The following is a 25,874-nucleotide window of genomic DNA, read 5'->3' as shown; positions in this document are numbered from 1 at the left end:
CCTCTATCCTATACTATCCTGTATCGTATCCTGTCCTCTATCCGATCCTATCCTCTATCCTATCCTATCCTCTATCCTATCCTATCCTCAATCCTATCCTATTATGTATCCTATACTCTACCATATCCTATCCTCTATTCTATCCTATCCTCTATCCTATCCAATCCTCTATCCTATCCTCTATCCTATCCTATTCTGTATCCTACACTCTACCCTATCCTATCCTCTATCGTATTCTATCCTCTATCCGAACCTATCCTCTATCCTATCCTATCCTCTATCCTATTATATTCTCTATCCTATCCTATCCTCTATCCTATCCTATCCTCTATCCTATCCAATCCCCTATCCTATCCTCTATCCTGTCCTATCCTCTATCCTATACTATTCTCTATCCTATCCTCTACCCTATCCTATCCTCTATCCTATCCTCTCCTCTATACTACCCAATCCCCTATTATATCCTCTATCCGATCCTATCCTCTATCCTATCCTATCCTCTATCCTATACTATCCTCTATCGTATCCTATCCTCTATCCTATCCTACCCTCTATTCTATCCAATTCCCTATCCTATCATCTATCCGAACCTATCTTCTATCCTATCCTATCCTCTATCCTATACTATTCTCTATCCTATCCTCTACCCTATCCTATCCTCTATCCTATCCTCTCCTCTATACTACCCAATCCCCTATCCTATCCTCTATCCTATCCTATTCTCTACCCTATCCTATCCTCATGTCCTATCGTATCATGTCCTCTATCCTATCCAATCCCCTAGCCTATCCTCTATTCTGTCCTATCCTCTATCCTATACTATTCTCTATCCTATCCTCTACCCTATCCTATCCTCTATCCTATCCTCTCCTCTATACTACCCAATCCCCTATCCTATCCTCTATCCGATCCTATCCTCTATCCTATCCTATCCTCTATCCTATAATATCCTCTATCCTATAATATCATCTATCCTATACTATTCTCTATCCTATCCTATCGTCTATCCTATACTATCCTCTATCGTTTCCTATCCTCTATCCTATCCTACCCTCTATTCTATGCAATCCCCTATCCTATCATCTATCCGAACCTATCCTCTATCCTATCCTATCCTCTATCCTATAATATCAGCTATCCTATACTATTCTCTATCCTATCCTATCCTCTATCCTATACTATCCTCTATCGTATCTTATCCTCTATCCTATCCTATCCTCTATTCTATACAATCCCCTATCCTATCATCTATCCGAAACTATCCTCTATCCTATCCTATCCTCTATCCTATAATATCTTCTATTCTATACTATTCTCTATCCTATCCTATCCTCTATCCTATACTATCCTCTATCGTATCCTATCCTCTATCCTATCCAATCCTCTATCCTATCCTCTATCGTATCCTATCCTCTATCCGATCCTATCCTCTACCCTATCCTATCCTCCATCCTATCCTATTCTCTATCCTATCCTCTACCCTATCCTATCCTCTATCCTATAATATCATTTATCCTATACTATCCTCTATCCTATCCTATCCTCTATCCTATACTATCCTCTATCGTATCCTATCCTCTATCCTATACTATCCTCTATCGTATCCTATCCTCTATCCTATCCTATCCTCTATCCTATCCAATCCCCTATCCTATCATCTATCCGAAACTATCCTCTATCCTATTCTATTCTCTATCCTATCCTCTACCCTATCCTATCCTCTATCCGATCCTATCCTCTATCCTATCCTATTCTCTATCCTATCCTCTACCCTATCCTATCCTCTATCCTATAATATCATCTATCCTATACTATTCTCTATCCTATCCTATCCTCTATCCTATACTATCCTGTATCGTATCCTGTCCTCTACCCTATCCTATCCTCTATTCTATCCTATCCTCTATCCTATCCAATCCTCTATCCTATCCTCTATCCTATCCTATTCTGTATCCTACACTCTACCCTATCCTATCCTCTATCGTATCCTATCCTCTATCCGAACATATCCTCTATCCTATTCTAGCCTCTATCCTATCCTATTCTCTATCCTATCCTATCCTCTATCCTATCCTATTCTCTATCCTATCCGCTACCCTATCCTATCCTCTATCCTATCCTATCCTCTATCCTATCCAATCCTCTATCCTATCCTCTTTCGTATCCTATCCTCTATCCGATCCTATCATCTATACTATCCTATCCTCTACCCTATCCTATCCTCTATCCTATCCTATCCTCTACCCTATCCAATCCCCTATCCTATCCTCTATCTGATCCTATCCTCTATCCTATCCTATCCTCTATCCTATAATATCATCTATTCTATACTATTCTCTATCCTATCTTATCCTCTATTATATACTATCCTCTATCGTCTCCTATCTTCTATCCTATCCAATCCCCTATCCAATCCTGTATCCTATCCTATCAACTATAATATCGTATCCTCTTTCCTATCCTCTATCCTATACTATCATCTAACCTATCCTATTCTCTATCCTATCCTCTATCGTCTGTTCTATCCTATCCTATCCACTATCCTATCCTATCCTTAATCCTCTCCTACCCTCTATCCTATCCTATCCTGTATAGTATCCTATACTCTACCCTATCCTATCCTTTATCCTATCCTATCCTCTATACTACCCAATCCCCTATCCTATCCTCTATCCGATCCAATCCTCTATCCTATCCAATCCACTATCCGATCCTATCCTCTATCCTATCCTATCCTCTATAATATCGTATCCTCTATACTATCCTATCCTCTATCCTAAACTATTCTCTATCCTATCCTATCCTCTATCCTATACTATCCTCTATCGTATCCTATCCTCTATCCGATCCTATCCTCTACCCTATCCTATCCTTTATCCTATCCTATCCTCTATACTACCCAATCCCCTATCCTATCCTCTATCCGATCCTATCCTCTATCCTATCCTATCCTCTATCCGATCCTATCCTCTATCCGATCCTATCCTCTATAATATCGTATCCACTATCCTATCCTATCCTCTATCCTATACTATTCTCTATCCTATCCTATCCTCTATCCTATACTATCCTCTATCGTATCCTATCCTCTATCCGATCCTATCCTCTATCGTATCCTATCCTCTATCCTATCCTATTCTCTATCCTATCCTCTACCCTATCCTGTCCTCTATCCTATCCTATCCTCAATCCTCTCCTATCCTCTATCCTATCCTCTACCCTATCCTACCCTCTATCCTATAATATCATCTATCCTATACTATTCTCTATCCTATCCTATCCTCCATCCTATACTATCCTCTATCGTATCCTATCCTTTATCCGATCCTATCCTCTATAGTATCCTATCCTCTACCCTATCCTATCCTTTATCCTATCCTATCCTCTCTACTACCCAATCCCCTATCCTATCAACTATCCGATCCTATCCTCTATCCTATCCAATCCTCTACCCGATCCTATCCTCTATCCTATCCTATCCTCTATAATATCGTATCCTCTATCCTATCCTATCCTCTATCCTATACTATTCTCTATCCTATCCTATCCTCTATCCTATACTATCCTCTATCGTATCCTATCCTCTATCCGATCCTATCCTCTATCCTATCCTATCCTCTATCCTATCCTATCTTCTATCCTATCATATCCTCTATCCGATCCAATCCTCTATCCTATCTTATTCTCTATCCTATCCTCTACCCTATCCGATCCTCTATCCTATAATATCATCTATCCTATACTATTCTCTATCCTATCCTATCCTTTATCCTATACTATCCTCTATCGTATCCTATCCTCTATCCGATCCTATCCTCTATCCTATCCTATCCTCTATCCTATCCAATCCTCTATCCTATCTTATTCTCTATCCTATCCTCTACCCTTTCCTATCCTCTATCCTATAATATCATCTATCCTATACTATTCTCTATCCTATCATATCCTCTATCCTATACTATCCTCTATCGTATCCTATCCTCTATCCGATCCTATCCTCTATAATATCGTATCCACTATCGTATCCTATCCTCTATCCGATCCTATCCTGTATCCTATCCTATCCTCTATCCTATCCTATCCTCTACCCTACCCTATCCTATCCTCTATCCTATCCTATCCTCTATCCTATCTTATCCTCTATCCTATCCTATTCTCTATCCTATCCAATCCCCTATCCTATCCTCTATCCGATCCTATCCTCTATCCTATCCTATCCTCTATCCTATCCTATACATCTACCCTATCCTATCCTCCATCCTATAATATCATCTATCGTATCCTATTCTCTATCCTAACCTCTATCGTCTGCTCTATCCTATCCTATCCACTATCCTATCCTATCCTCAATCCTATCCTATCCTCCATCCTATAATATCATCTATCGTATCCTATTCTCTATCCTAACCTCTATCGTCTGCTCTATCCTATCCTATCCACTATCCTATCCTATCCTCAATCCTATCCTATCCTCTATCCTATACTATCATCTATCCTATCCTATCCTATCCTCTATCCTATCCAATCCCCTATCCTATCCACTATCCTATGCTATCCTCAATCCCATCATATCCTCAACCCTAACCTATCCTCTATCCTATCCTATCCTATCCTCTATCGAATCCTATCCTCTATCCTATCCTATCCTCTATCCTATCCTATCCTCTATCCTATCCTATCCTCTATCCTATCCTATCCTCTATCCTATCCTATCCTGTATCCTATACTATCCTCTATCGTATCCTATCCTCTATCCGATCCTATCCTGTATCGTATCCTGTCCTCTATCCGATCCTATCCTCTATCCTATCCTATCCTCTATCCTATCCTATCCTCAATCCTATCCTATTATGTATCCTATACTCTACCATATCCTATCCTCTATTCTATCCTATCCTCTATCCTATCCAATCCTCTATCCTATCCTCTATCCTATCCTATTCTGTATCCTACACTCTACCCTATCCTATCCTCTATCGTATCCTATCCTCCATCCGAACCTATCCTCTATCCTATCCTATCCTCTATCCTATCCTATTCTCTATCCTATCCTATCCTCTATCCTATCCTATCCTCTATCCTATCCAATCCCCTATCCTATCCTCTATCCTGTCCTATCCTCTATCCTATACTATTCTCTATCCTATCCTCTACCCTATCCTATCCTCTATCCTATCCTCTCCTCTATACTACCCAATCCCCTATCCTATCCTCTATCCGATCCTATCCTCTATCCTATCCTATCCTCTATGCTATCCAATCCTCTATCCTATCCTATCCTATCCTCTACCCTATCCTATCCTCTATCCTATCCTATCCTCTATCCTATCCTATCCTCTATCCTATCCAATCCCCTATCCTGTCCACTATCCGATCCTATCCTCTATCCTATTCTATTCTCTATCCTATCCTCTACCCTATCCTATCCTCTATCCGATCCTATCCTCTATCCTATCCTATTCTCTATCCTATCCTCTACCCTATCTTATCCTCTATCCTATAATATCATCTATCCTATACTATTCTCTATCCTATCCTATCCTCTATCCTATACTATCCTGTATCGTATCCTGTCCTCTATCCGATCCTATCCTCTATCCTATCCTATCCTCTATCCTATCCTATCCTCAATCCTATCCTATTATGTATCCTATACTCTACCCTATCCTATCCTCTATTCTATCCTATCCTCTATCCTATCCAATCCTCTATCCTATCCTCTATCCTATCCTATTCTGTATCCTACACTCTACCCTATCCTATCCTCTATCGTATCCTATCCTCTATCCGAACATATCCTCTATCGTATCCTATCCTCTATCCTATCCTATTCTCTATCCTATCCTATCCTCTATCCTATCCTATTCTCTATCCTATCCGCTACCCTATCCTATCCTCTATCCTATCCTATCCTCTATCCTATCCAATCCTCTATCCTATCCTCTATCGTATCCTATCCGCTATCCGATCCTATCCTCTATACTATCCTATCCTCTACCCTATCCTATCCTCTATCCTATCCTATCCTCTATCCTATCCTCTATCCGATCCTATCCTCTATCCTATCCTATTCTCTATCCTATCCTCTACCCTATCCTATCCTCTATCCTATAATATCATCTATCCTATACTATTCTCTATCATATCCTATCCTCTATCCTATACTATCCTGTATCGTATCCTGTCCTCTATCCGATCCTATCCTCTATCCTATCTGTTCGGCGAATTGCCGAGTGCCGGGACCGTCCAGCGGTGGACGCGGAATGAGAGCACCGGAAAGAAGGATGAAGTTCCGGAGGAGACGAATGGATTTCGCAAGAAACGAAAATGCACGGAACCAACGGTTATTTATTTTAAAAAGACAAAACTCATAGTACACTGACGTACACTGACGCTCGGACAAACACGGAGGAACGGCGAGAACGGAAATCTTGCTCGCGGCGCGACGGATGATCTTGACCGCGGAAGAACGGAAATCTTGCACGCGGGACGAGACGATTCGCGACGCGGATGAAAGAAGATTATAGAAAGGGACGAACAATAATGGTAGAAAACTGTGAACAGTCGTACTTGGACTTTCGAATGTACGGGAAGCTCGAGCTTGAATCCGTGCGGAGCGGCCGCGAAAACGTGATTGAAGCTAGAGTACCGAGAGCGTGAACGAGACGCGTACGAGCCGAAAGCGTATGGTCGAATGTCGATCAGACGAGAAACCGTTGTCTCCGTCGACGCGATCGGTGGATCTTGAAAAAACGGGTGGTTTGAAATTTGGGGAAACAATAGCAGAGAGACGAACGAAGGACGGAGAAGGAGCGACACAAAGAAAGGACGAAACAGAAGCGATCGCATCGACGAAGACAACATGTACGAGACCAGAACAACAACGGACTATTTATAGCTTGGTGTCGAACAGAAATCAGATCAAGCCGTTATCGTTCGAATCTCGAACATACCGCCAGCCCTGAAACCTCAGTTTCAGAAGTCTTAAAATTAACGCAGAAACTTAATTTTAATGCAAAACTTAGAACTAACTATATCGATATATGGACATTTTTTTTTTTTTTACATTGATGGAGAAGCGCTATCGATGGGAAGCGGACATAATTTTACAATCGGTCGCATCAATTCGGTAGACGAGGTCTTGACGGTGACCACGCGGACATGACCGTCGTCGCCGGGATGGAGTTGCTTGATCCGACCAAGCTCCCACTTGCACGGAGGGAGATTCGAGTTGCGCAGCAAAACTAATTGACCAGTCCGCAGAGGCGGTTGTTCACGACGCCATTTGCTTCGTTGTTGGAGGGTGTTTAGATAATCGCTCATCCAAATTTTCCAAAAGCGCTCCGTCGTATGCCGGACTAGCTGCCAACGAGCCAGACGATTTTCGGAAATCTCGAGAAGCGAAGGTTGTGGGGGGACCGAGAGCGCAGAGCCAATTAGAAAATGACCGGGGGTTAACACGTCAAAGTCATCGACAGAATCTCGCAGAGGCGCTATGGGTCGCGAATTTAAGCACGCCTCGATGGAGCACAGAAGGGTACTGAATTCTTCAAAGGTAAAGGTGCGAGGTCCGACGACTCGCTTTAAATGGTGTTTAAGACTCTTCACCCCGGCCTCCCACAACCCTCCGAAATGCGGAGCGGAAGGAGGAATAAAGTGCCAGGTGACACCATCGCTAGCGGCTTTGTTTAAGAACTCGGGATTTGTCAGGGACTCCCGAAACGCGCGCGTTAATTCCCGCGAAGCGCCGACGAACGTGGTCCCATTGTCCGAATAAATGGCAGAAGGGATTCCGCGTCGTGCACAAAATCGAACGTAGGCGTTAAGAAAGGCGCGGGTCGAATAGTCGGAAACCAACTCGAGGTGGATCGCTTTCGTAGCCAAGCAAACAAACAAGGAGATATAGGCTTTCCTTGATGTGATCCCACGACCGGCGGAAGCGCGAACTTGAATTGGTCCAGCATAGTCCACACCGCAGTGGGAAAAACATTTTGTTTGAGGAGAGACCCGGGATTCCGGTAGCCGTCCCATCAGCTGCTCGGGGACAGCAGCTCTTTCTCGCACGCATACAACACATGAATGAATTGCAGCTTTGACTAAACTGCGAGCGCGGAGAATCCAGAAAGTCTGACGTAGAGTGCTGAGAGTGAGTTGAAGGCCACCGTGCAACGAGCGCAAATGTGCCTGTTCAATTATCAACCGAACAAGCGGATGAGAAGATAAAATAATCGGATGCTTTGAATTGAACGGTAGTGGAGCGCGGTGTAGACGACCACCGACGCGAAGGAGCCCATCGCTATCGAGGAATGGGTCGAGAGATAAGATGGAACAGTTCCTTGAAAGATATCGTTTGCGGCGGAGTGCGTCTAGCTCTACAGGAAATAGAGTTGATTGGAGGTATTTGAGCCACCAAAGTTTCGCCGAATTACATTCCGCTGCGGTGAGAGCACGACCGACCGGAGATGGTCGAGGAGCCGACGGTCCTTTGCGACAAGCTTGAAGGAAGCGAAACATGTACGCGGTGACGCGGATGAGCTTCGGCCACGAAGAGAAGCGGCTCTCCAGATCCCACCGTGGAAAAGTGGTAACCACATGTGCCGACACGACTTTGGCTTCCGGTTGAACGTCGTCGGTGACCAAGAGTGGACGGTTCGGCCATTCGGAACGCTCGCGACGCAGCCAGGATGGACCATGCCACCAGAGATCGGAACCTAGAAGATCGTCGCTCAGGAGACCTCGAGAGGCACAATCGGCGGGATTGCATTCGGTGGGGACGTGCCGCCACTCAGCTTGAGGGAGGCGAGTCTGAATTGTAGCGACGCGGTTAGCGACGAAAGTCTTCCATCGCGAAGGATGCTGGGATATCCAGTTAAGCACGACCGTCGAGTCAGTCCAACACACGCAAGGTATTGGTCGAGAGTCGAATGACTCGAGAACAAATTCGATAAGGCGAATCATAAGACAAGCACCTTGCAGTTCTAACCGTGGTATCGTCAAAGGATTTAGCGGAGCGACCTTCGATTTGCCGGCGAGAAAGGAAATTGTGATTTCGCCGGAGGACGAGATGCATTTTGCATAAACCACGGCTGAATACGCAACTGTTGAGGCATCGGAGAAACCGTGAAGCTCCACTCGCGATGTAGTAGATATTAGACCAATCCATCGGGGAAGTTGCACTTTGTCAAGGTGAGCCAATTGAGAGTAAAGAGTTCGCCATTTGCTGAGTTTGTGAACCGGGATGGGTTCGTCCCAACCAACGCGGAGGCGCCAAAGTTCTTGAATGAAAACTTTCGCGAGAATAGTAGCAGGAGTGATCCATCCCAAAGGGTCATAAATTTTGGCAATGGTCGACAAAATAGAACGCTTGGTTGACGGACACGAGTCCGAGAGGGATGTCTTGAATTGAAAAGTATCCTGGGAAGGATTCCAGCAGATTCCAAGAACCTTTACTTGATCATCTTGAGCCAGATCTTTCGTGCATGCTAGACCATGATCGGAAGGGTCAATGTCAGAGAGGAGAGAAGGATGATTACTGGCCCATTTCCGGAGGTGAAATTTCCCACAATGGAGCAATTTGATGAGTTGATCTCGACAATGCCGAAGAGACGCGATATCATCGTGTCCGAAAAGAAGGTCGTCGATGTAAGTGTTTGATCGGAGAATCGGAGACGCTAAAAGGAAACGGTCGCCTTCATCCTCAACCAAACGTTGGAGTACCCGAAGAGCGAGATATGGGGCGCAAGTCATCCCATACGTGACGGTCAGCAATTCGTACTCTTGAATAGAGTCCGCCGAGTGAGGAGCCCACAGGATACGCTGGTAACTGACATCCCGAGGATCCACTAGGATCTGCCGGTACATCTTGGCAATATCCGCGGTGTACACAAAACGAAACGCGCGCCAGCGGAGAATGACCGAAGAGAGATTCGTTTGTAGTTTAGGACCAGGTAGAAGATGATCGTTTAACGATGATCCGTTCGTGGTAACACTCGAGGCGTTGAACACGACGCGCAGGTGCGTCGTGCTGCTACCTTCGCGGAGAACGGGATGATGAGGGATATAGACCGATTGAGAATCACTTGACGAAGACACAGCGGAGCGCATGTGGCCAAGCCGTTCATATTCTTGCATGAAGTCGCGATATTCTGAGGCAAGGTTCGGATTTGACTCAAATCTGCGGTTGAGATGGAGCATGATCCGTTCTGCAGTCGAACGCGAGTGCCCGATCCTCAGCGGAGGGTTTGAACGGAAGGGAAGACGAACAATATAACGACCGTTCGTTGTGCGAGTCGTAGAGTCTCGAAAATATTGCTCACACTGTTTCTCAGCGGGAGTTAGAAGAGAGGCATGTGGGATTTCCTCGATTTCCCAAAATCGGCGGAGGTCCGCATCGAGAGAATTATCGTGAACGCAGTGGTGCGTGGAGACCAGTTGCGTTGTATTTGAGACTGGTTCGGAACGACGGAAGAAACCGCGGTCCAATGAATTATGAAGGGGTCCAGAAATGACCCATCCAAAAATAGTATTTTGCGCGATCGGTTGCGCAGTTTGCCCTTTACGCAGCCCGTGTTGAATGATGCTAGGGTACACGTCGGCTCCGAGAATCATTTGTATGGGGTCAGAACTAGACGGGTCGTGATCAGCCCAAGAAAGATCGGCTAAATGCGCGAGAGTACGCCAATTTCGGACTCGCGAGGGTTTGTACGTGGACATTGACCCGAGCACCAACGCCGTGGTCGGAACACAAGGCGCGGAAGAAGTGCGATTCGACACCAGAAGATGGGTTGCGTGGCGTACAGTCCCAGCGTGAACGCCGCCGACGGCAGAAATCGACGCGACGACACGGTTACGTTTCGCTCGCAAAAGCTGGACAACCGACTCGGCCACAAAACTGGCTTCGGAGCCTTGGTCAATTAACGCACGAATTATCACGCTGCGACCGGAGGGAACGCTTACTTGAATTCGCGCGGTAGCTAAGAGTATGGACGACCCGGTAGCCGCTGAACCTGCGGTTGCTGAATGCGAATTGATTTCAGCGGAGACGGACTCGCGAGTACCGGACGACTCAGCGGAAGACCGAGCCCCAGGGGTCGACTCGTCGTGCAAGAGCGAGTGATGACGCTTCTGACACATGCGGCAAGTGTGTTTACTGGCACACGACGAAATCGCGTGATTATAACTGAGACAATTCGGGCAGCACGATAACCGCTTAACAATCTCAAGTCTTTGCCGGGGGCTCTTCGCGAGAAACGAGGAGCAATAGCCTAAATAATGATGAGCTTTACATAAGGGACAGGCTCCTTGCGAATTTTTCGACGCTGTCGCGAGGTGAGAGTGAGCGGGATTGCGCGAAGGGCGAGACGCAGAAAGTGACGAGGAGGCTCCTATCTTGCCGGACGCGCCGGAATCGAAGTCTTCGAGCGCGCGCACCCGCGTATCGATAAACGTCTGGAACTCTTCGAAGGAGGGAAACTTCGTGTCGTCGCCTGCCCGAAGAGTCCAGGCCTTTCGCGTCGCGGGATCGAGCTTTTGTACCGCAAGATGAAGAAGGAAGTCGTCCCAAAGCTCGGCAGCGCTTCTACCAAGATTTCGGAGCGACGAGACGGTCATAGCGAGGCGATCGCGCAAGTTTTGCAAGTCCGATGCAGATTCGCGATTGAGCGCATGTAGATCTAACAATGTGGTTAGGTATTTCGCGAGAAGGCGCCGAGGGTTATCGTACCGCGACGTGAGCGTTTTCCAAGCGATCGCAAAATTATCCTGAGTAACGGAAAGGTTACTGATGCACCCGAGTGCGCGTCCGGCGAGCGACGAAACGAGGTAATGCATACGCGAAAAATTATTTAAAGAAGAGTTAGCGATTATAAGCGACTGAAAGCGGTCCCGAAAGGCTTCCCATTCCTCGCACCGGCCATCGAACGGCTGGAGAGGAATCGGAGGAAGATGCGCGACGGGCGGAGCGAACGCACCTGGAGTGTCGGTCGACGCGGTGTGACTCACTTCTTTCGGAGTAAGATCGGCGAGGGCAGAGTTCATGAAGGTGAGAGTCTGCAGGAACGTCTCCTCCGTGGTCTCGAGATAGTTGTCCTTGAAGTAGGCCATGGAGGGTCGATCCTCTGGTGGGATGGCAGCGGAGATCTTCACATCGTTGGCTTCGAAAGTCGCCCACTGGGTTTTGAGATGGTTCATACGCGTGTGTATCCCAGCCACTGTCCAGTTCGTCTTGCCCAGCTTCTTCAGGTTGGAAAGAGACCGCTCGATGGCTCGTTTAAGAGTTTCTTGCGTGGCGATGAGTTCCGCCATAGTCACGTTCGTGTCCTTTCCACTCACTCACGATCCGGCTCGAAGGACCAAATTTATGTTCGGCGAATTGCCGAGTGCCGGGACCGTCCAGCGGTGGACGCGGAATGAGAGCACCGGAAAGAAGGATGAAGTTCCGGAGGAGACGAATGGATTTCGCAAGAAACGAAAATGCACGGAACCAACGGTTATTTATTTTAAAAAGACAAAACTCATAGTACACTGACGTACACTGACGCTCGGACAAACACGGAGGAACGGCGAGAACGGAAATCTTGCTCGCGGCGCGACGGATGATCTTGACCGCGGAAGAACGGAAATCTTGCACGCGGGACGAGACGATTCGCGACGCGGATGAAAGAAGATTATAGAAAGGGACGAACAATAATGGTAGAAAACTGTGAACAGTCGTACTTGGACTTTCGAATGTACGGGAAGCTCGAGCTTGAATCCGTGCGGAGCGGCCGCGAAAACGTGATTGAAGCTAGAGTACCGAGAGCGTGAACGAGACGCGTACGAGCCGAAAGCGTATGGTCGAATGTCGATCAGACGAGAAACCGTTGTCTCCGTCGACGCGATCGGTGGATCTTGAAAAAACGGGTGGTTTGAAATTTGGGGAAACAATAGCAGAGAGACGAACGAAGGACGGAGAAGGAGCGACACAAAGAAAGGACGAAACAGAAGCGATCGCATCGACGAAGACAACATGTACGAGACCAGAACAACAACGGACTATTTATAGCTTGGTGTCGAACAGAAATCAGATCAAGCCGTTATCGTTCGAATCTCGAACATACCGCCAGCCCTGAAACCTCAGTTTCAGAAGTCTTAAAATTAACGCAGAAACTTAATTTTAATGCAAAACTTAGAACTAACTATATCGATATATGGACATTTTTTTTTTTTTTTTTTACATTGATGGAGAAGCGCTATCGATGGGAAGCGGACATAATTTTACAATCGGTCGCATCAATTCGGTAGACGAGGTCTTGACGGTGACCACGCGGACATGACCGTCGTCGCCGGGATGGAGTTGCTTGATCCGACCAAGCTCCCACTTGCACGGAGGGAGATTCGAGTTGCGCAGCAAAACTAATTGACCAGTCCGCAGAGGCGGTTGTTCACGACGCCATTTGCTTCGTTGTTGGAGGGTGTTTAGATAATCGCTCATCCAAATTTTCCAAAAGCGCTCCGTCGTATGCCGGACTAGCTGCCAACGAGCCAGACGATTTTCGGAAATCTCGAGAAGCGAAGGTTGTGGGGGGACCGAGAGCGCAGAGCCAATTAGAAAATGACCGGGGGTTAACACGTCAAAGTCATCGACAGAATCTCGCAGAGGCGCTATGGGTCGCGAATTTAAGCACGCCTCGATGGAGCACAGAAGGGTACTGAATTCTTCAAAGGTAAAGGTGCGAGGTCCGACGACTCGCTTTAAATGGTGTTTAAGACTCTTCACCCCGGCCTCCCACAACCCTCCGAAATGCGGAGCGGAAGGAGGAATAAAGTGCCAGGTGACACCATCGCTAGCGGCTTTGTTTAAGAACTCGGGATTTGTCAGGGACTCCCGAAACGCGCGCGTTAATTCCCGCGAAGCGCCGACGAACGTGGTCCCATTGTCCGAATAAATGGCAGAAGGGATTCCGCGTCGTGCACAAAATCGAACGTAGGCGTTAAGAAAGGCGCGGGTCGAATAGTCGGAAACCAACTCGAGGTGGATCGCTTTCGTAGCCAAGCAAACAAACAAGGAGATATAGGCTTTCCTTGATGTGATCCCACGACCGGCGGAAGCGCGAACTTGAATTGGTCCAGCATAGTCCACACCGCAGTGGGAAAAACATTTTGTTTGAGGAGAGACCCGGGATTCCGGTAGCCGTCCCATCAGCTGCTCGGGGACAGCAGCTCTTTCTCGCACGCATACAACACATGAATGAATTGCAGCTTTGACTAAACTGCGAGCGCGGAGAATCCAGAAAGTCTGACGTAGAGTGCTGAGAGTGAGTTGAAGGCCACCGTGCAACGAGCGCAAATGTGCCTGTTCAATTATCAACCGAACAAGCGGATGAGAAGATAAAATAATCGGATGCTTTGAATTGAACGGTAGTGGAGCGCGGTGTAGACGACCACCGACGCGAAGGAGCCCATCGCTATCGAGGAATGGGTCGAGAGATAAGATGGAACAGTTCCTTGAAAGATATCGTTTGCGGCGGAGTGCGTCTAGCTCTACAGGAAATAGAGTTGATTGGAGGTATTTGAGCCACCAAAGTTTCGCCGAATTACATTCCGCTGCGGTGAGAGCACGACCGACCGGAGATGGTCGAGGAGCCGACGGTCCTTTGCGACAAGCTTGAAGGAAGCGAAACATGTACGCGGTGACGCGGATGAGCTTCGGCCACGAAGAGAAGCGGCTCTCCAGATCCCACCGTGGAAAAGTGGTAACCACATGTGCCGACACGACTTTGGCTTCCGGTTGAACGTCGTCGGTGACCAAGAGTGGACGGTTCGGCCATTCGGAACGCTCGCGACGCAGCCAGGATGGACCATGCCACCAGAGATCGGAACCTAGAAGATCGTCGCTCAGGAGACCTCGAGAGGCACAATCGGCGGGATTGCATTCGGTGGGGACGTGCCGCCACTCAGCTTGAGGGAGGCGAGTCTGAATTGTAGCGACGCGGTTAGCGACGAAAGTCTTCCATCGCGAAGGATGCTGGGATATCCAGTTAAGCACGACCGTCGAGTCAGTCCAACACACGCAAGGTATTGGTCGAGAGTCGAATGACTCGAGAACAAATTCGATAAGGCGAATCATAAGACAAGCACCTTGCAGTTCTAACCGTGGTATCGTCAAAGGATTTAGCGGAGCGACCTTCGATTTGCCGGCGAGAAAGGAAATTGTGATTTCGCCGGAGGACGAGATGCATTTTGCATAAACCACGGCTGAATACGCAACTGTTGAGGCATCGGAGAAACCGTGAAGCTCCACTCGCGATGTAGTAGATATTAGACCAATCCATCGGGGAAGTTGCACTTTGTCAAGGTGAGCCATTTGAGAGTAAAGAGTTCGCCATTTGCTGAGTTTGTGAACCGGGATGGGTTCGTCCCAACCAACGCGGAGGCGCCAAAGTTCTTGAATGAAAACTTTCGCGAGAATAGTAGCAGGAGTGATCCATCCCAAAGGGTCATAAATTTTGGCAATGGTCGACAAAATAGAACGCTTGGTTGACGGACACGAGTCCGAGAGGGATGTCTTGAATTGAAAAGTATCCTGGGAAGGATTCCAGCAGATTCCAAGAACCTTTACTTGATCATCTTGAGCCAGATCTTTCGTGCATGCTAGACCATGATCGGAAGGGTCAATGTCAGAGAGGAGAGAAGGATGATTACTGGCCCATTTCCGGAGGTGAAATTTCCCACAATGGAGCAATTTGATGAGTTGATCTCGACAATGCCGAAGAGACGCGATATCATCGTGTCCGAAAAGAAGGTCGTCGATGTAAGTGTTTGATCGGAGAATCGGAGACGCTAAAAGGAAACGGTCGCCTTCATCCTCAACCAAACGTTGGAGTACCCGAAGAGCGAGATATGGGGCGCAAGTCATCCCATACGTGACGGTCAGCAATTCGTACTCTTGAATAGAGTCCGCCGAGTGAGGAGCCCACAGGATACGCTGGTAACTGACATCCCGAGGATCCACTAGGATCTGCCGGTACATCTTGGCAATATCCGCGGTGTACACAAAACGAAACGCGCGCCAGCGGAGAATGACCGAAGAGAGATTCGTTTGTAGTTTAGGACCAGGTAGAAGATGATCGTTTAACGATGATCCGTTCGTGGTAACACTCGAGGCGTTGAACACGACGCGCAGGTGCGTCGTGCTGCTACCTTCGCGGAGAACGGGATGATGAGGGATATAGACCGATTGAGAATCACTTGACGAAGACACAGCGGAGCGCATGTGGCCAAGCCGTTCATATTCTTGCATGAAGTCGCGATATTCTGAGGCAAGGTTCGGATTTGACTCAAATCTGCGGTTGAGATGGAGCATGATCCGTTCTGCAGTCGAACGCGAGTGCCCGATCCTCAGCGGAGGGTTTGAACGGAAGGGAAGACGAACAATATAACGACCGTTCGTTGTGCGAGTCGTAGAGTCTCGAAAATATTGCTCACACTGTTTCTCAGCGGGAGTTAGAAGAGAGGCATGTGGGATTTCCTCGATTTCCCAAAATCGGCGGAGGTCCGCATCGAGAGAATTATCGTGAACGCAGTGGTGCGTGGAGACCAGTTGCGTTGTATTTGAGACTGGTTCGGAACGACGGAAGAAACCGCGGTCCAATGAATTATGAAGGGGTCCAGAAATGACCCATCCAAAAATAGTATTTTGCGCGATCGGTTGCGCAGTTTGCCCTTTACGCAGCCCGTGTTGAATGATGCTAGGGTACACGTCGGCTCCGAGAATCATTTGTATGGGGTCAGAACTAGACGGGTCGTGATCAGCCCAAGAAAGATCGGCTAAATGCGCGAGAGTACGCCAATTTCGGACTCGCGAGGGTTTGTACGTGGACATTGACCCGAGCACCAACGCCGTGGTCGGAACACAAGGCGCGGAAGAAGTGCGATTCGACACCAGAAGATGGGTTGCGTGGCGTACAGTCCCAGCGTGAACGCCGCCGACGGCAGAAATCGACGCGACGACACGGTTACGTTTCGCTCGCAAAAGCTGGACAACCGACTCGGCCACAAAACTGGCTTCGGAGCCTTGGTCAATTAACGCACGAATTATCACGCTGCGACCGGAGGGAACGCTTACTTGAATTCGCGCGGTAGCTAAGAGTATGGACGACCCGGTAGCCGCTGAACCTGCGGTTGCTGAATGCGAATTGATTTCAGCGGAGACGGACTCGCGAGTACCGGACGACTCAGCGGAAGACCGAGCCCCAGGGGTCGACTCGTCGTGCAAGAGCGAGTGATGACGCTTCTGACACATGCGGCAAGTGTGTTTACTGGCACACGACGAAATCGCGTGATTATAACTGAGACAATTCGGGCAGCACGATAACCGCTTAACAATCTCAAGTCTTTGCCGGGGGCTCTTCGCGAGAAACGAGGAGCAATAGCCTAAATAATGATGAGCTTTACATAAGGGACAGGCTCCTTGCGAATTTTTCGACGCTGTCGCGAGGTGAGAGTGAGCGGGATTGCGCGAAGGGCGAGACGCAGAAAGTGACGAGGAGGCTCCTATCTTGCCGGACGCGCCGGAATCGAAGTCTTCGAGCGCGCGCACCCGCGTATCGATAAACGTCTGGAACTCTTCGAAGGAGGGAAACTTCGTGTCGTCGCCTGCCCGAAGAGTCCAGGCCTTTCGCGTCGCGGGATCGAGCTTTTGTACCGCAAGATGAAGAAGGAAGTCGTCCCAAAGCTCGGCAGCGCTTCTACCAAGATTTCGGAGCGACGAGACGGTCATAGCGAGGCGATCGCGCAAGTTTTGCAAGTCCGATGCAGATTCGCGATTGAGCGCATGTAGATCTAACAATGTGGTTAGGTATTTCGCGAGAAGGCGCCGAGGGTTATCGTACCGCGACGTGAGCGTTTTCCAAGCGATCGCAAAATTATCCTGAGTAACGGAAAGGTTACTGATGCACCCGAGTGCGCGTCCGGCGAGCGACGAAACGAGGTAATGCATACGCGAAAAATTATTTAAAGAAGAGTTAGCGATTATAAGCGACTGAAAGCGGTCCCGAAAGGCTTCCCATTCCTCGCACCGGCCATCGAACGGCTGGAGAGGAATCGGAGGAAGATGCGCGACGGGCGGAGCGAACGCACCTGGAGTGTCGGTCGACGCGGTGTGACTCACTTCTTTCGGAGTAAGATCGGCGAGGGCAGAGTTCATGAAGGTGAGAGTCTGCAGGAACGTCTCCTCCGTGGTCTCGAGATAGTTGTCCTTGAAGTAGGCCATGGAGGGTCGATCCTCTGGTGGGATGGCAGCGGAGATCTTCACATCGTTGGCTTCGAAAGTCGCCCACTGGGTTTTGAGATGGTTCATACGCGTGTGTATCCCAGCCACTGTCCAGTTCGTCTTGCCCAGCTTCTTCAGGTTGGAAAGAGACCGCTCGATGGCTCGTTTAAGAGTTTCTTGCGTGGCGATGAGTTCCGCCATAGTCACGTTCGTGTCCTTTCCACTCACTCACGATCCGGCTCGAAGGACCAAATTTATGTTCGGCGAATTGCCGAGTGCCGGGACCGTCCAGCGGTGGACGCGGAATGAGAGCACCGGAAAGAAGGATGAAGTTCCGGAGGAGACGAATGGATTTCGCAAGAAACGAAAATGCACGGAACCAACGGTTATTTATTTTAAAAAGACAAAACTCATAGTACACTGACGTACACTGACGCTCGGACAAACACGGAGGAACGGCGAGAACGGAAATCTTGCTCGCGGCGCGACGGATGATCTTGACCGCGGAAGAACGGAAATCTTGCACGCGGGACGAGACGATTCGCGACGCGGATGAAAGAAGATTATAGAAAGGGACGAACAATAATGGTAGAAAACTGTGAACAGTCGTACTTGGACTTTCGAATGTACGGGAAGCTCGAGCTTGAATCCGTGCGGAGCGGCCGCGAAAACGTGATTGAAGCTAGAGTACCGAGAGCGTGAACGAGACGCGTACGAGCCGAAAGCGTATGGTCGAATGTCGATCAGACGAGAAACCGTTGTCTCCGTCGACGCGATCGGTGGATCTTGAAAAAACGGGTGGTTTGAAATTTGGGGAAACAATAGCAGAGAGACGAACGAAGGACGGAGAAGGAGCGACACAAAGAAAGGACGAAACAGAAGCGATCGCATCGACGAAGACAACATGTACGAGACCAGAACAACAACGGACTATTTATAGCTTGGTGTCGAACAGAAATCAGATCAAGCCGTTATCGTTCGAATCTCGAACACTATCCTATCCTCTATCCTATCCTATCCTCAATCCTATCATATTATGTATCCTATACTCTACCATATCCTATCCTATATTCTATCCTATCCTCTATCCTATCCAATCCTCTATCCTATCCTCTATCCTATCCTATTCTGTATCCTACACTCTACCCTATCCTATCCTCTATCGTATCCTATCCTCTATCCGAACCTATCCTCTATCCTATCCTATCCTCTATCCTATCCTATTCTCTATCCTATCCTATCCTCTATCCTATCCTATCCTCTATCCTAACCAATCCCCTATCCTATCCTCTATCCTGTCCTATCCTCTATCCTATACTACTCTCTATCCTATCCTCTACCCTATCCTATCCTCTATCCTATCCTCTCCTCTATACTACCCAATCCCCTATCCTATCCTCTATCCGATCCTATCCTCTATCCTATCCTATCCTCTATCCTATACAATCCTCTATCGTATCCTATCCTCTATCCTATCCTACCCTCTATTCTATCCAATTCCCTATCCTATCATATATCCGAACCTATCTTCTATCCTATCCTATCCTCTATCCTATACTATTCTCTATCCTATACTATTCTCTATCCTATCCTATCCTCTATCCTATACTATCCTCTATCGTATCCTATCCTCTATCCGATCCTATCCTCTATCCTATCCTATCCTCCATCCTATCCTATTCTCTATCCTATCCTCTATCCTATAATATCATTTATCCTATACTATCCTCTATCCTATCCTATCCTCTATCCTATACTATCCTCTATCGTATCCTATCCTCTATCCGATCCTATCCTCTATCCTATCCTATCCTCTATCCTATCCTCTACCCTATCCTATCCTCTATCGTATCCTATCCTCTATCCGAACCTATCCTCTATCCTATCCTATCCTCTATCCTATCCTATTCTCTATCCTATCCTATCCTCTATCCTATCCTATCCTCTATCCTATCCAATCCCCTATCCTATCCTCTATCCTGTCCTATCCTCTATCCTATACTACTCTCTATCCTATCCTCTACCCTATCCTATCCTCTATCCTATCCTCTCCTCTATACTACCCAATCCCCTATCCTATCCTCTATCCGATCCTATCCTCTATCCTATCCTATCCTCTATCCTATACAATCCTCTATCGTATCCTATCCTCTATCCTATCCTACCCTCTATTCTATCCAATTCCCTATCCTATCATATATCCGAACCTATCTTCTATCCTATCCTATCCTCTATCCTATACTATTCTCTATCCTATACTATTCTCTATCCTATCCTATCCTCTATCCTATACTATCCTCTATCGTATCCTATCCTCTATCCGATCCTATCCTCTATCCTATCCTATCCTCCATCCTATCCTATTCTCTATCCTATCCTCTATCCTATAATATCATTTATCCTATACTATCCTCTATCCTATCCTATCCTCTATCCTATACTATCCTCTATCGTATCCTATCCTCTATCCGATCCTATCCTCTATCCTATCCTATCCTCTATCCTATCCTCTACCCTATCCTATCCTCTATCCTATAATATCATCTATCCTATACTATTCTCTATCCTATCCTATCCTCTATCCTATACTATCCTGTATCGTATCCTGTCCTCTATCCGATCCTATCCTCTATCCTATCCTATCCTCTATCCTATCCTATCCTCAATCCTATCCTATTATGTATCCTATACTCTACCATATCCTATCCTCTATTCTATCCTATCCTCTATCCTATCCAATCCTCTATCCTATCCTCTATCCTATCCTATTCTGTATCCTACACTCTACCCTATCCTATCCTCTATCGTATTCTATCCTCTATCCGAACCTATCCTCTATCCTATCCTATCCTCTATCCTATTATATTCTCTATCCTATCCTATCCTCTATCCTATCCTATCCTCTATCCTATACTATCCTCTATCGTATCCTATCCTCTATCCTATCCTACCCTCTATTCTATCCAATTCCCTATCCTATCATATATCCGAACCTATCTTCTATCCTATCCTATCCTCTATCCTATACTATTCTCTATCCTATACTATTCTCTATCCTATCCTATCCTCTATCCTATACTATCCTCTATCGTATCCTATCCTCTATCCGATCCAATCCTCTATCCTATCCTATCCTCCATCCTATCCTATTCTCTATCCTATCCTCTATCCTATAATATCATTTATCCTATACTATCCTCTATCCTATCCTATCCTCTATCCTATACTATCCTCTATCGTATCCTATCCTCTATCCGATCCTATCCTCTATCCTATCCTATCCTCTATCCTATCCTCTACCCTATCCTATCCTCTATCCTATAATATCATTTATCCTATACTATCCTCTATCCTATCCTATCCTCTATCCTATACTATCCTCTATCGTATCCTATCCTCTATCCGATCCTATCCTCTATCCTATCCTATCCTCTATCCTATCCTATTCTGTATCCTATACTCTACCCTATCCTATCCTCTATCCGATCCTATCCTCTATCCTATCCTATCCTCCATCCTATCCTATTCTCTATCCTATCCTCTACCCTATCCTATCCTGTATCCTATAATATCATTTATCCTATACTATTCTCTATCCTATCCTATCCTCTATCCTATACTATCCTCTATCGTATCCTAACCTCTATCCGAACCTATCCTCTATCCTATCCTATTCTCTATCCTATCCTCTACCCTATCCTATCCTCTATCCTATAATATCATCTATCCTATACTATTCTCTATCCTATCCTATCCTCTATCCTATACTATCCTGTATCGTATCCTGTCCTCTATCCGATCCTATCCTCTATCCTATCCTATCCTCTATCCTATCCTATCCTCAATCCTATCCTATTATGTATCCTATACTCTACCATATCCTATCCTCTATTCTATCCTATCCTCTATCCTATCCAATCCTCTATCCTATCCTCTATCCTATCCTATTCTGTATCCTACACTCTACCCTATCCTATCCTCTATCGTATTCTATCCTCTATCCGAACCTATCCTCTATCCTATCCTATCCTCTATCCTATTATATTCTCTATCCTATCCTATCCTCTATCCCATCCTATCCTCTATCCTATCCAATCCCCTATCCTATCCTCTATCCTGTCCTATCCTCTATCCTATACTATTCTCTATCCTATCCTCTACCCTATCCTATCCTCTATCCTATCCTCTCCTCTATACTACCCAATCCCCTATTATATCCTCTATCCGATCCTATCCTCTATCCTATCCTATCCTCTATCCTATACTATCCTCTATCGTATCCTATCCTCTATCCTATCCTACCCTCTATTCTATCCAATTCCCTATCCTATCATCTATCCGAACCTATCTTCTATCCTATCCTATCCTCTATCCTATACTATCCTCTATCGTATCCTATCCTCTATCCGATCCTATCCTCTATCCTATCCTATCCTCTATCCTATCCTATTCTGTATCCTATACTCTACCCTATCCTATCCTCTATCCGATCCTATCCTCTATCCTATCCTATCCTCCATCCTATCCTATTCTCTATCCTATCCTCTACCCTATCCTATCCTGTATCCTATAATATCATTTATCCTATACTATTCTCTATCCTATCCTATCCTCTATCCTATACTATCCTCTATCGTATCCTAACCTCTATCCGAACCTATCCTCTATCCTATCCTATTCTCTATCCTATCCTCTACCCTATCCTATCCTCTATCCTATAATATCATCTATCCTATACTATTCTCTATCCTATCCTATCCTCTATCCTATACTATCCTGTATCGTATCCTGTCCTCTATCCGATCCTATCCTCTATCCTATCCTATCCTCTATCCTATCCTATCCTCAATCCTATCCTATTATGTATCCTATACTCTACCATATCCTATCCTCTATTCTATCCTATCCTCTATCCTATCCAATCCTCTATCCTATCCTCTATCCTATCCTATTCTGTATCCTACACTCTACCCTATCCTATCCTCTATCGTATTCTATCCTCTATCCGAACCTATCCTCTATCCTATCCTATCCTCTATCCTATTATATTCTCTATCCTATCCTATCCTCTATCCCATCCTATCCTCTATCCTATCCAATCCCCTATCCTATCCTCTATCCTGTCCTATCCTCTATCCTATACTATTCTCTATCCTATCCTCTACCCTATCCTATCCTCTATCCTATCCTCTCCTCTATACTACCCAATCCCCTATTATATCCTCTATCCGATCCTATCCTCTATCCTATCCTATCCTCTATCCTATACTATCCTCTATCGTATCCTATCCTCTATCCTATCCTACCCTCTATTCTATCCAATTCCCTATCCTATCATCTATCCGAACCTATCTTCTATCCTATCCTATCCTCTATCCTATACTATTCTCTATCCTATCCTCTACCCTATCCTATCCTCTATCCTATCCTCTCCTCTATACTACCCAATCCCCTATCCTATCCTCTATCCTATCCTATTCTCTACCCTATCCTATCCTCATGTCCTATCGTATCATGTCCTCTATCCTATCCAATCCCCTAGCCTATCCTCTATTCTGTCCTATCCTCTATCCTATACTATTCTCTATCCTATCCTCTACCCTATCCTATCCTCTATCCTATCCTCTCCTCTATACTACCCAATCCCCTATCCTATCCTCTATCCGATCCTATCCTCTATCCTATCCTATACTCTATCCTATAATATCCTCTATCCTATAATATCATCTATCCTATACTATTCTCTATCCTATCCTATCCTCTATCCTATACTATCCTGTATCGTATCCTGTCCTCTATCCGATCCTATCCTCTATCCTATCCTATCCTCTATCCTATCCTATCCTCAATCCTATCCTATTATGTATCCTATACTCTACCATATCCTATCCTCTATTCTATCCTATCCTCTATCCTATCCAATCCTCTATCCTATCCTCTATCCTATCCTATTCTGTATCCTACACTCTACCCTATCCTATCCTCTATCGTATTCTATCCTCTATCCGAACCTATCCTCTATCCTATCCTATCCTCTATCCTATTATATTCTCTATCCTATCCTATCCTCTATCCTATCCTATCCTCTATCCTATCCAATCCCCTATCCTATCCTCTATCCTGTCCTATCCTCTATCCTATACTATTCTCTATCCTATCCTCTACCCTATCCTATCCTCTATCCTATCCTATCCTCTATCCTATACTATCCTCTATCGTATCCTATCCTCTATCCTATCCTACCCTCTATTCTATCCAATTCCCTATCCTATCATCTATCCGAACCTATCTTCTATCCTATCCTATCCTCTATCCTATACTATTCTCTATCCTATCCTCTACCCTATCCTATCCTCTATCCTATCCTCTCCTCTATACTACCCAATCCCCTATCCTATCCTCTATCCTATCCTATTCTCTACCCTATCCTATCCTCATGTCCTATCGTATCATGTCCTCTATCCTATCCAATCCCCTAGCCTATCCTCTATTCTGTCCTATCCTCTATCCTATACTATTCTCTATCCTATCCTCTACCCTATCCTATCCTCTATCCTATCCTCTCCTCTATACTACCCAATCCCCTATCCTATCCTCTATCCGATCCTATCCTCTATCCTATCCTATCCTCTATCCTATAATATCCTCTATCCTATAATATCATCTATCCTATACTATTCTCTATCCTATCCTATCGTCTATCCTATACTATCCTCTATCGTTTCCTATCCTCTATCCTATCCTACCCTCTATTCTATGCAATCCCCTATCCTATCATCTATCCGAACCTATCCTCTATCCTATCCTATCCTCTATCCTATAATATCAGCTATCCTATACTATTCTCTATCCTATCCTATCCTCTATCCTATACTATCCTCTATCGTATCTTATCCTCTATCCTATCCTATCCTCTATTCTATACAGTCCCCTATCCTATCATCTATCCGAAACTATCCTCTATCCTATCCTATCCTCTATCCTATAATATCTTCTATTCTATACTATTCTCTATCCTATCCTATCCTCTATCCTATACTATCCTCTATCGTATCCTATCCTCTATCCTATCCAATCCTCTATCCTATCCTCTATCGTATCCTATCCTCTATCCGATCCTATCCTCTATCCTATCCTATCCTCCATCCTATCCTATTCTCTATCCTATCCTCTACCCTATCCTATCCTCTATCCTATAATATCATTTATCCTATACTATCCTCTATCCTATCCTATCCTCTATCCTATACTATCCTCTATCGTATCCTATCCTCTATCCTATACTATCCTCTATCGTATCCTATCCTCTATCCTATCCTATCCTCTATCCTATCCAATCCCCTATCCTATCATCTATCCGAAACTATCCTCTATCCTATTCTATTCTCTATCCTATCCTCTACCCTATCCTATCCTCTATCCGATCCTATCCTCTATCCTATCCTATTCTCTATCCTATCCTCTACCCTATCCTATCCTCTATCCTATAATATCATCTATCCTATACTATTCTCTATCCTATCCTATCCTCTATCCTATACTATCCTGTATCGTATCCTGTCCTCTACCCTATCCTATCCTCTATTCTATCCTATCCTCTATCCTATCCAATCCTCTATCCTAT

General features: G+C 46.0%; 2 protein-coding genes across 2 annotated transcripts; both read right to left on the bottom strand.

Annotated features, from left to right (window-relative positions):
- Nucleotides 1-7,062: 7,062 nt before the first annotated feature.
- On the bottom strand, nt 7,063-12,303 carry LOC143363312 (uncharacterized). Its single transcript, XM_076803920.1, has one exon. It carries the CDS (start codon nt 12,301-12,303, stop codon nt 7,063-7,065), a length of 5,241 nt encoding a protein of 1,746 aa, XP_076660035.1.
- Nucleotides 12,304-13,210: 907 nt separating this feature from the next.
- Nucleotides 13,211-18,451, bottom strand: LOC143363311 (uncharacterized). The gene has a single exon (XM_076803919.1). The coding sequence runs from the start codon at nt 18,449-18,451 to the stop codon at nt 13,211-13,213; it is 5,241 nt and encodes a 1,746-aa protein (XP_076660034.1).
- Nucleotides 18,452-25,874: the final 7,423 nt, after the last annotated feature.

Source organism: Halictus rubicundus, unplaced genomic scaffold (genome assembly GCF_050948215.1).
Source record: "Halictus rubicundus isolate RS-2024b unplaced genomic scaffold, iyHalRubi1_principal scaffold0031, whole genome shotgun sequence".
Taxonomy (NCBI): Eukaryota; Metazoa; Arthropoda; class Insecta; order Hymenoptera; family Halictidae; genus Halictus; species Halictus rubicundus.
The sequence above is the reverse complement of the archived record's forward strand: the minus strand, read 5'-3'. Positions and strand labels throughout refer to the sequence as shown.

Coding starts and splice junctions, on each gene's coding strand:
- LOC143363311 (XM_076803919.1), bottom strand. CDS start 18,451: ATGGCGGAACTCATCGCCACGCAAGAAACTCTTAAACGAGCCATCGAG.
- LOC143363312 (XM_076803920.1), bottom strand. CDS start 12,303: ATGGCGGAACTCATCGCCACGCAAGAAACTCTTAAACGAGCCATCGAG.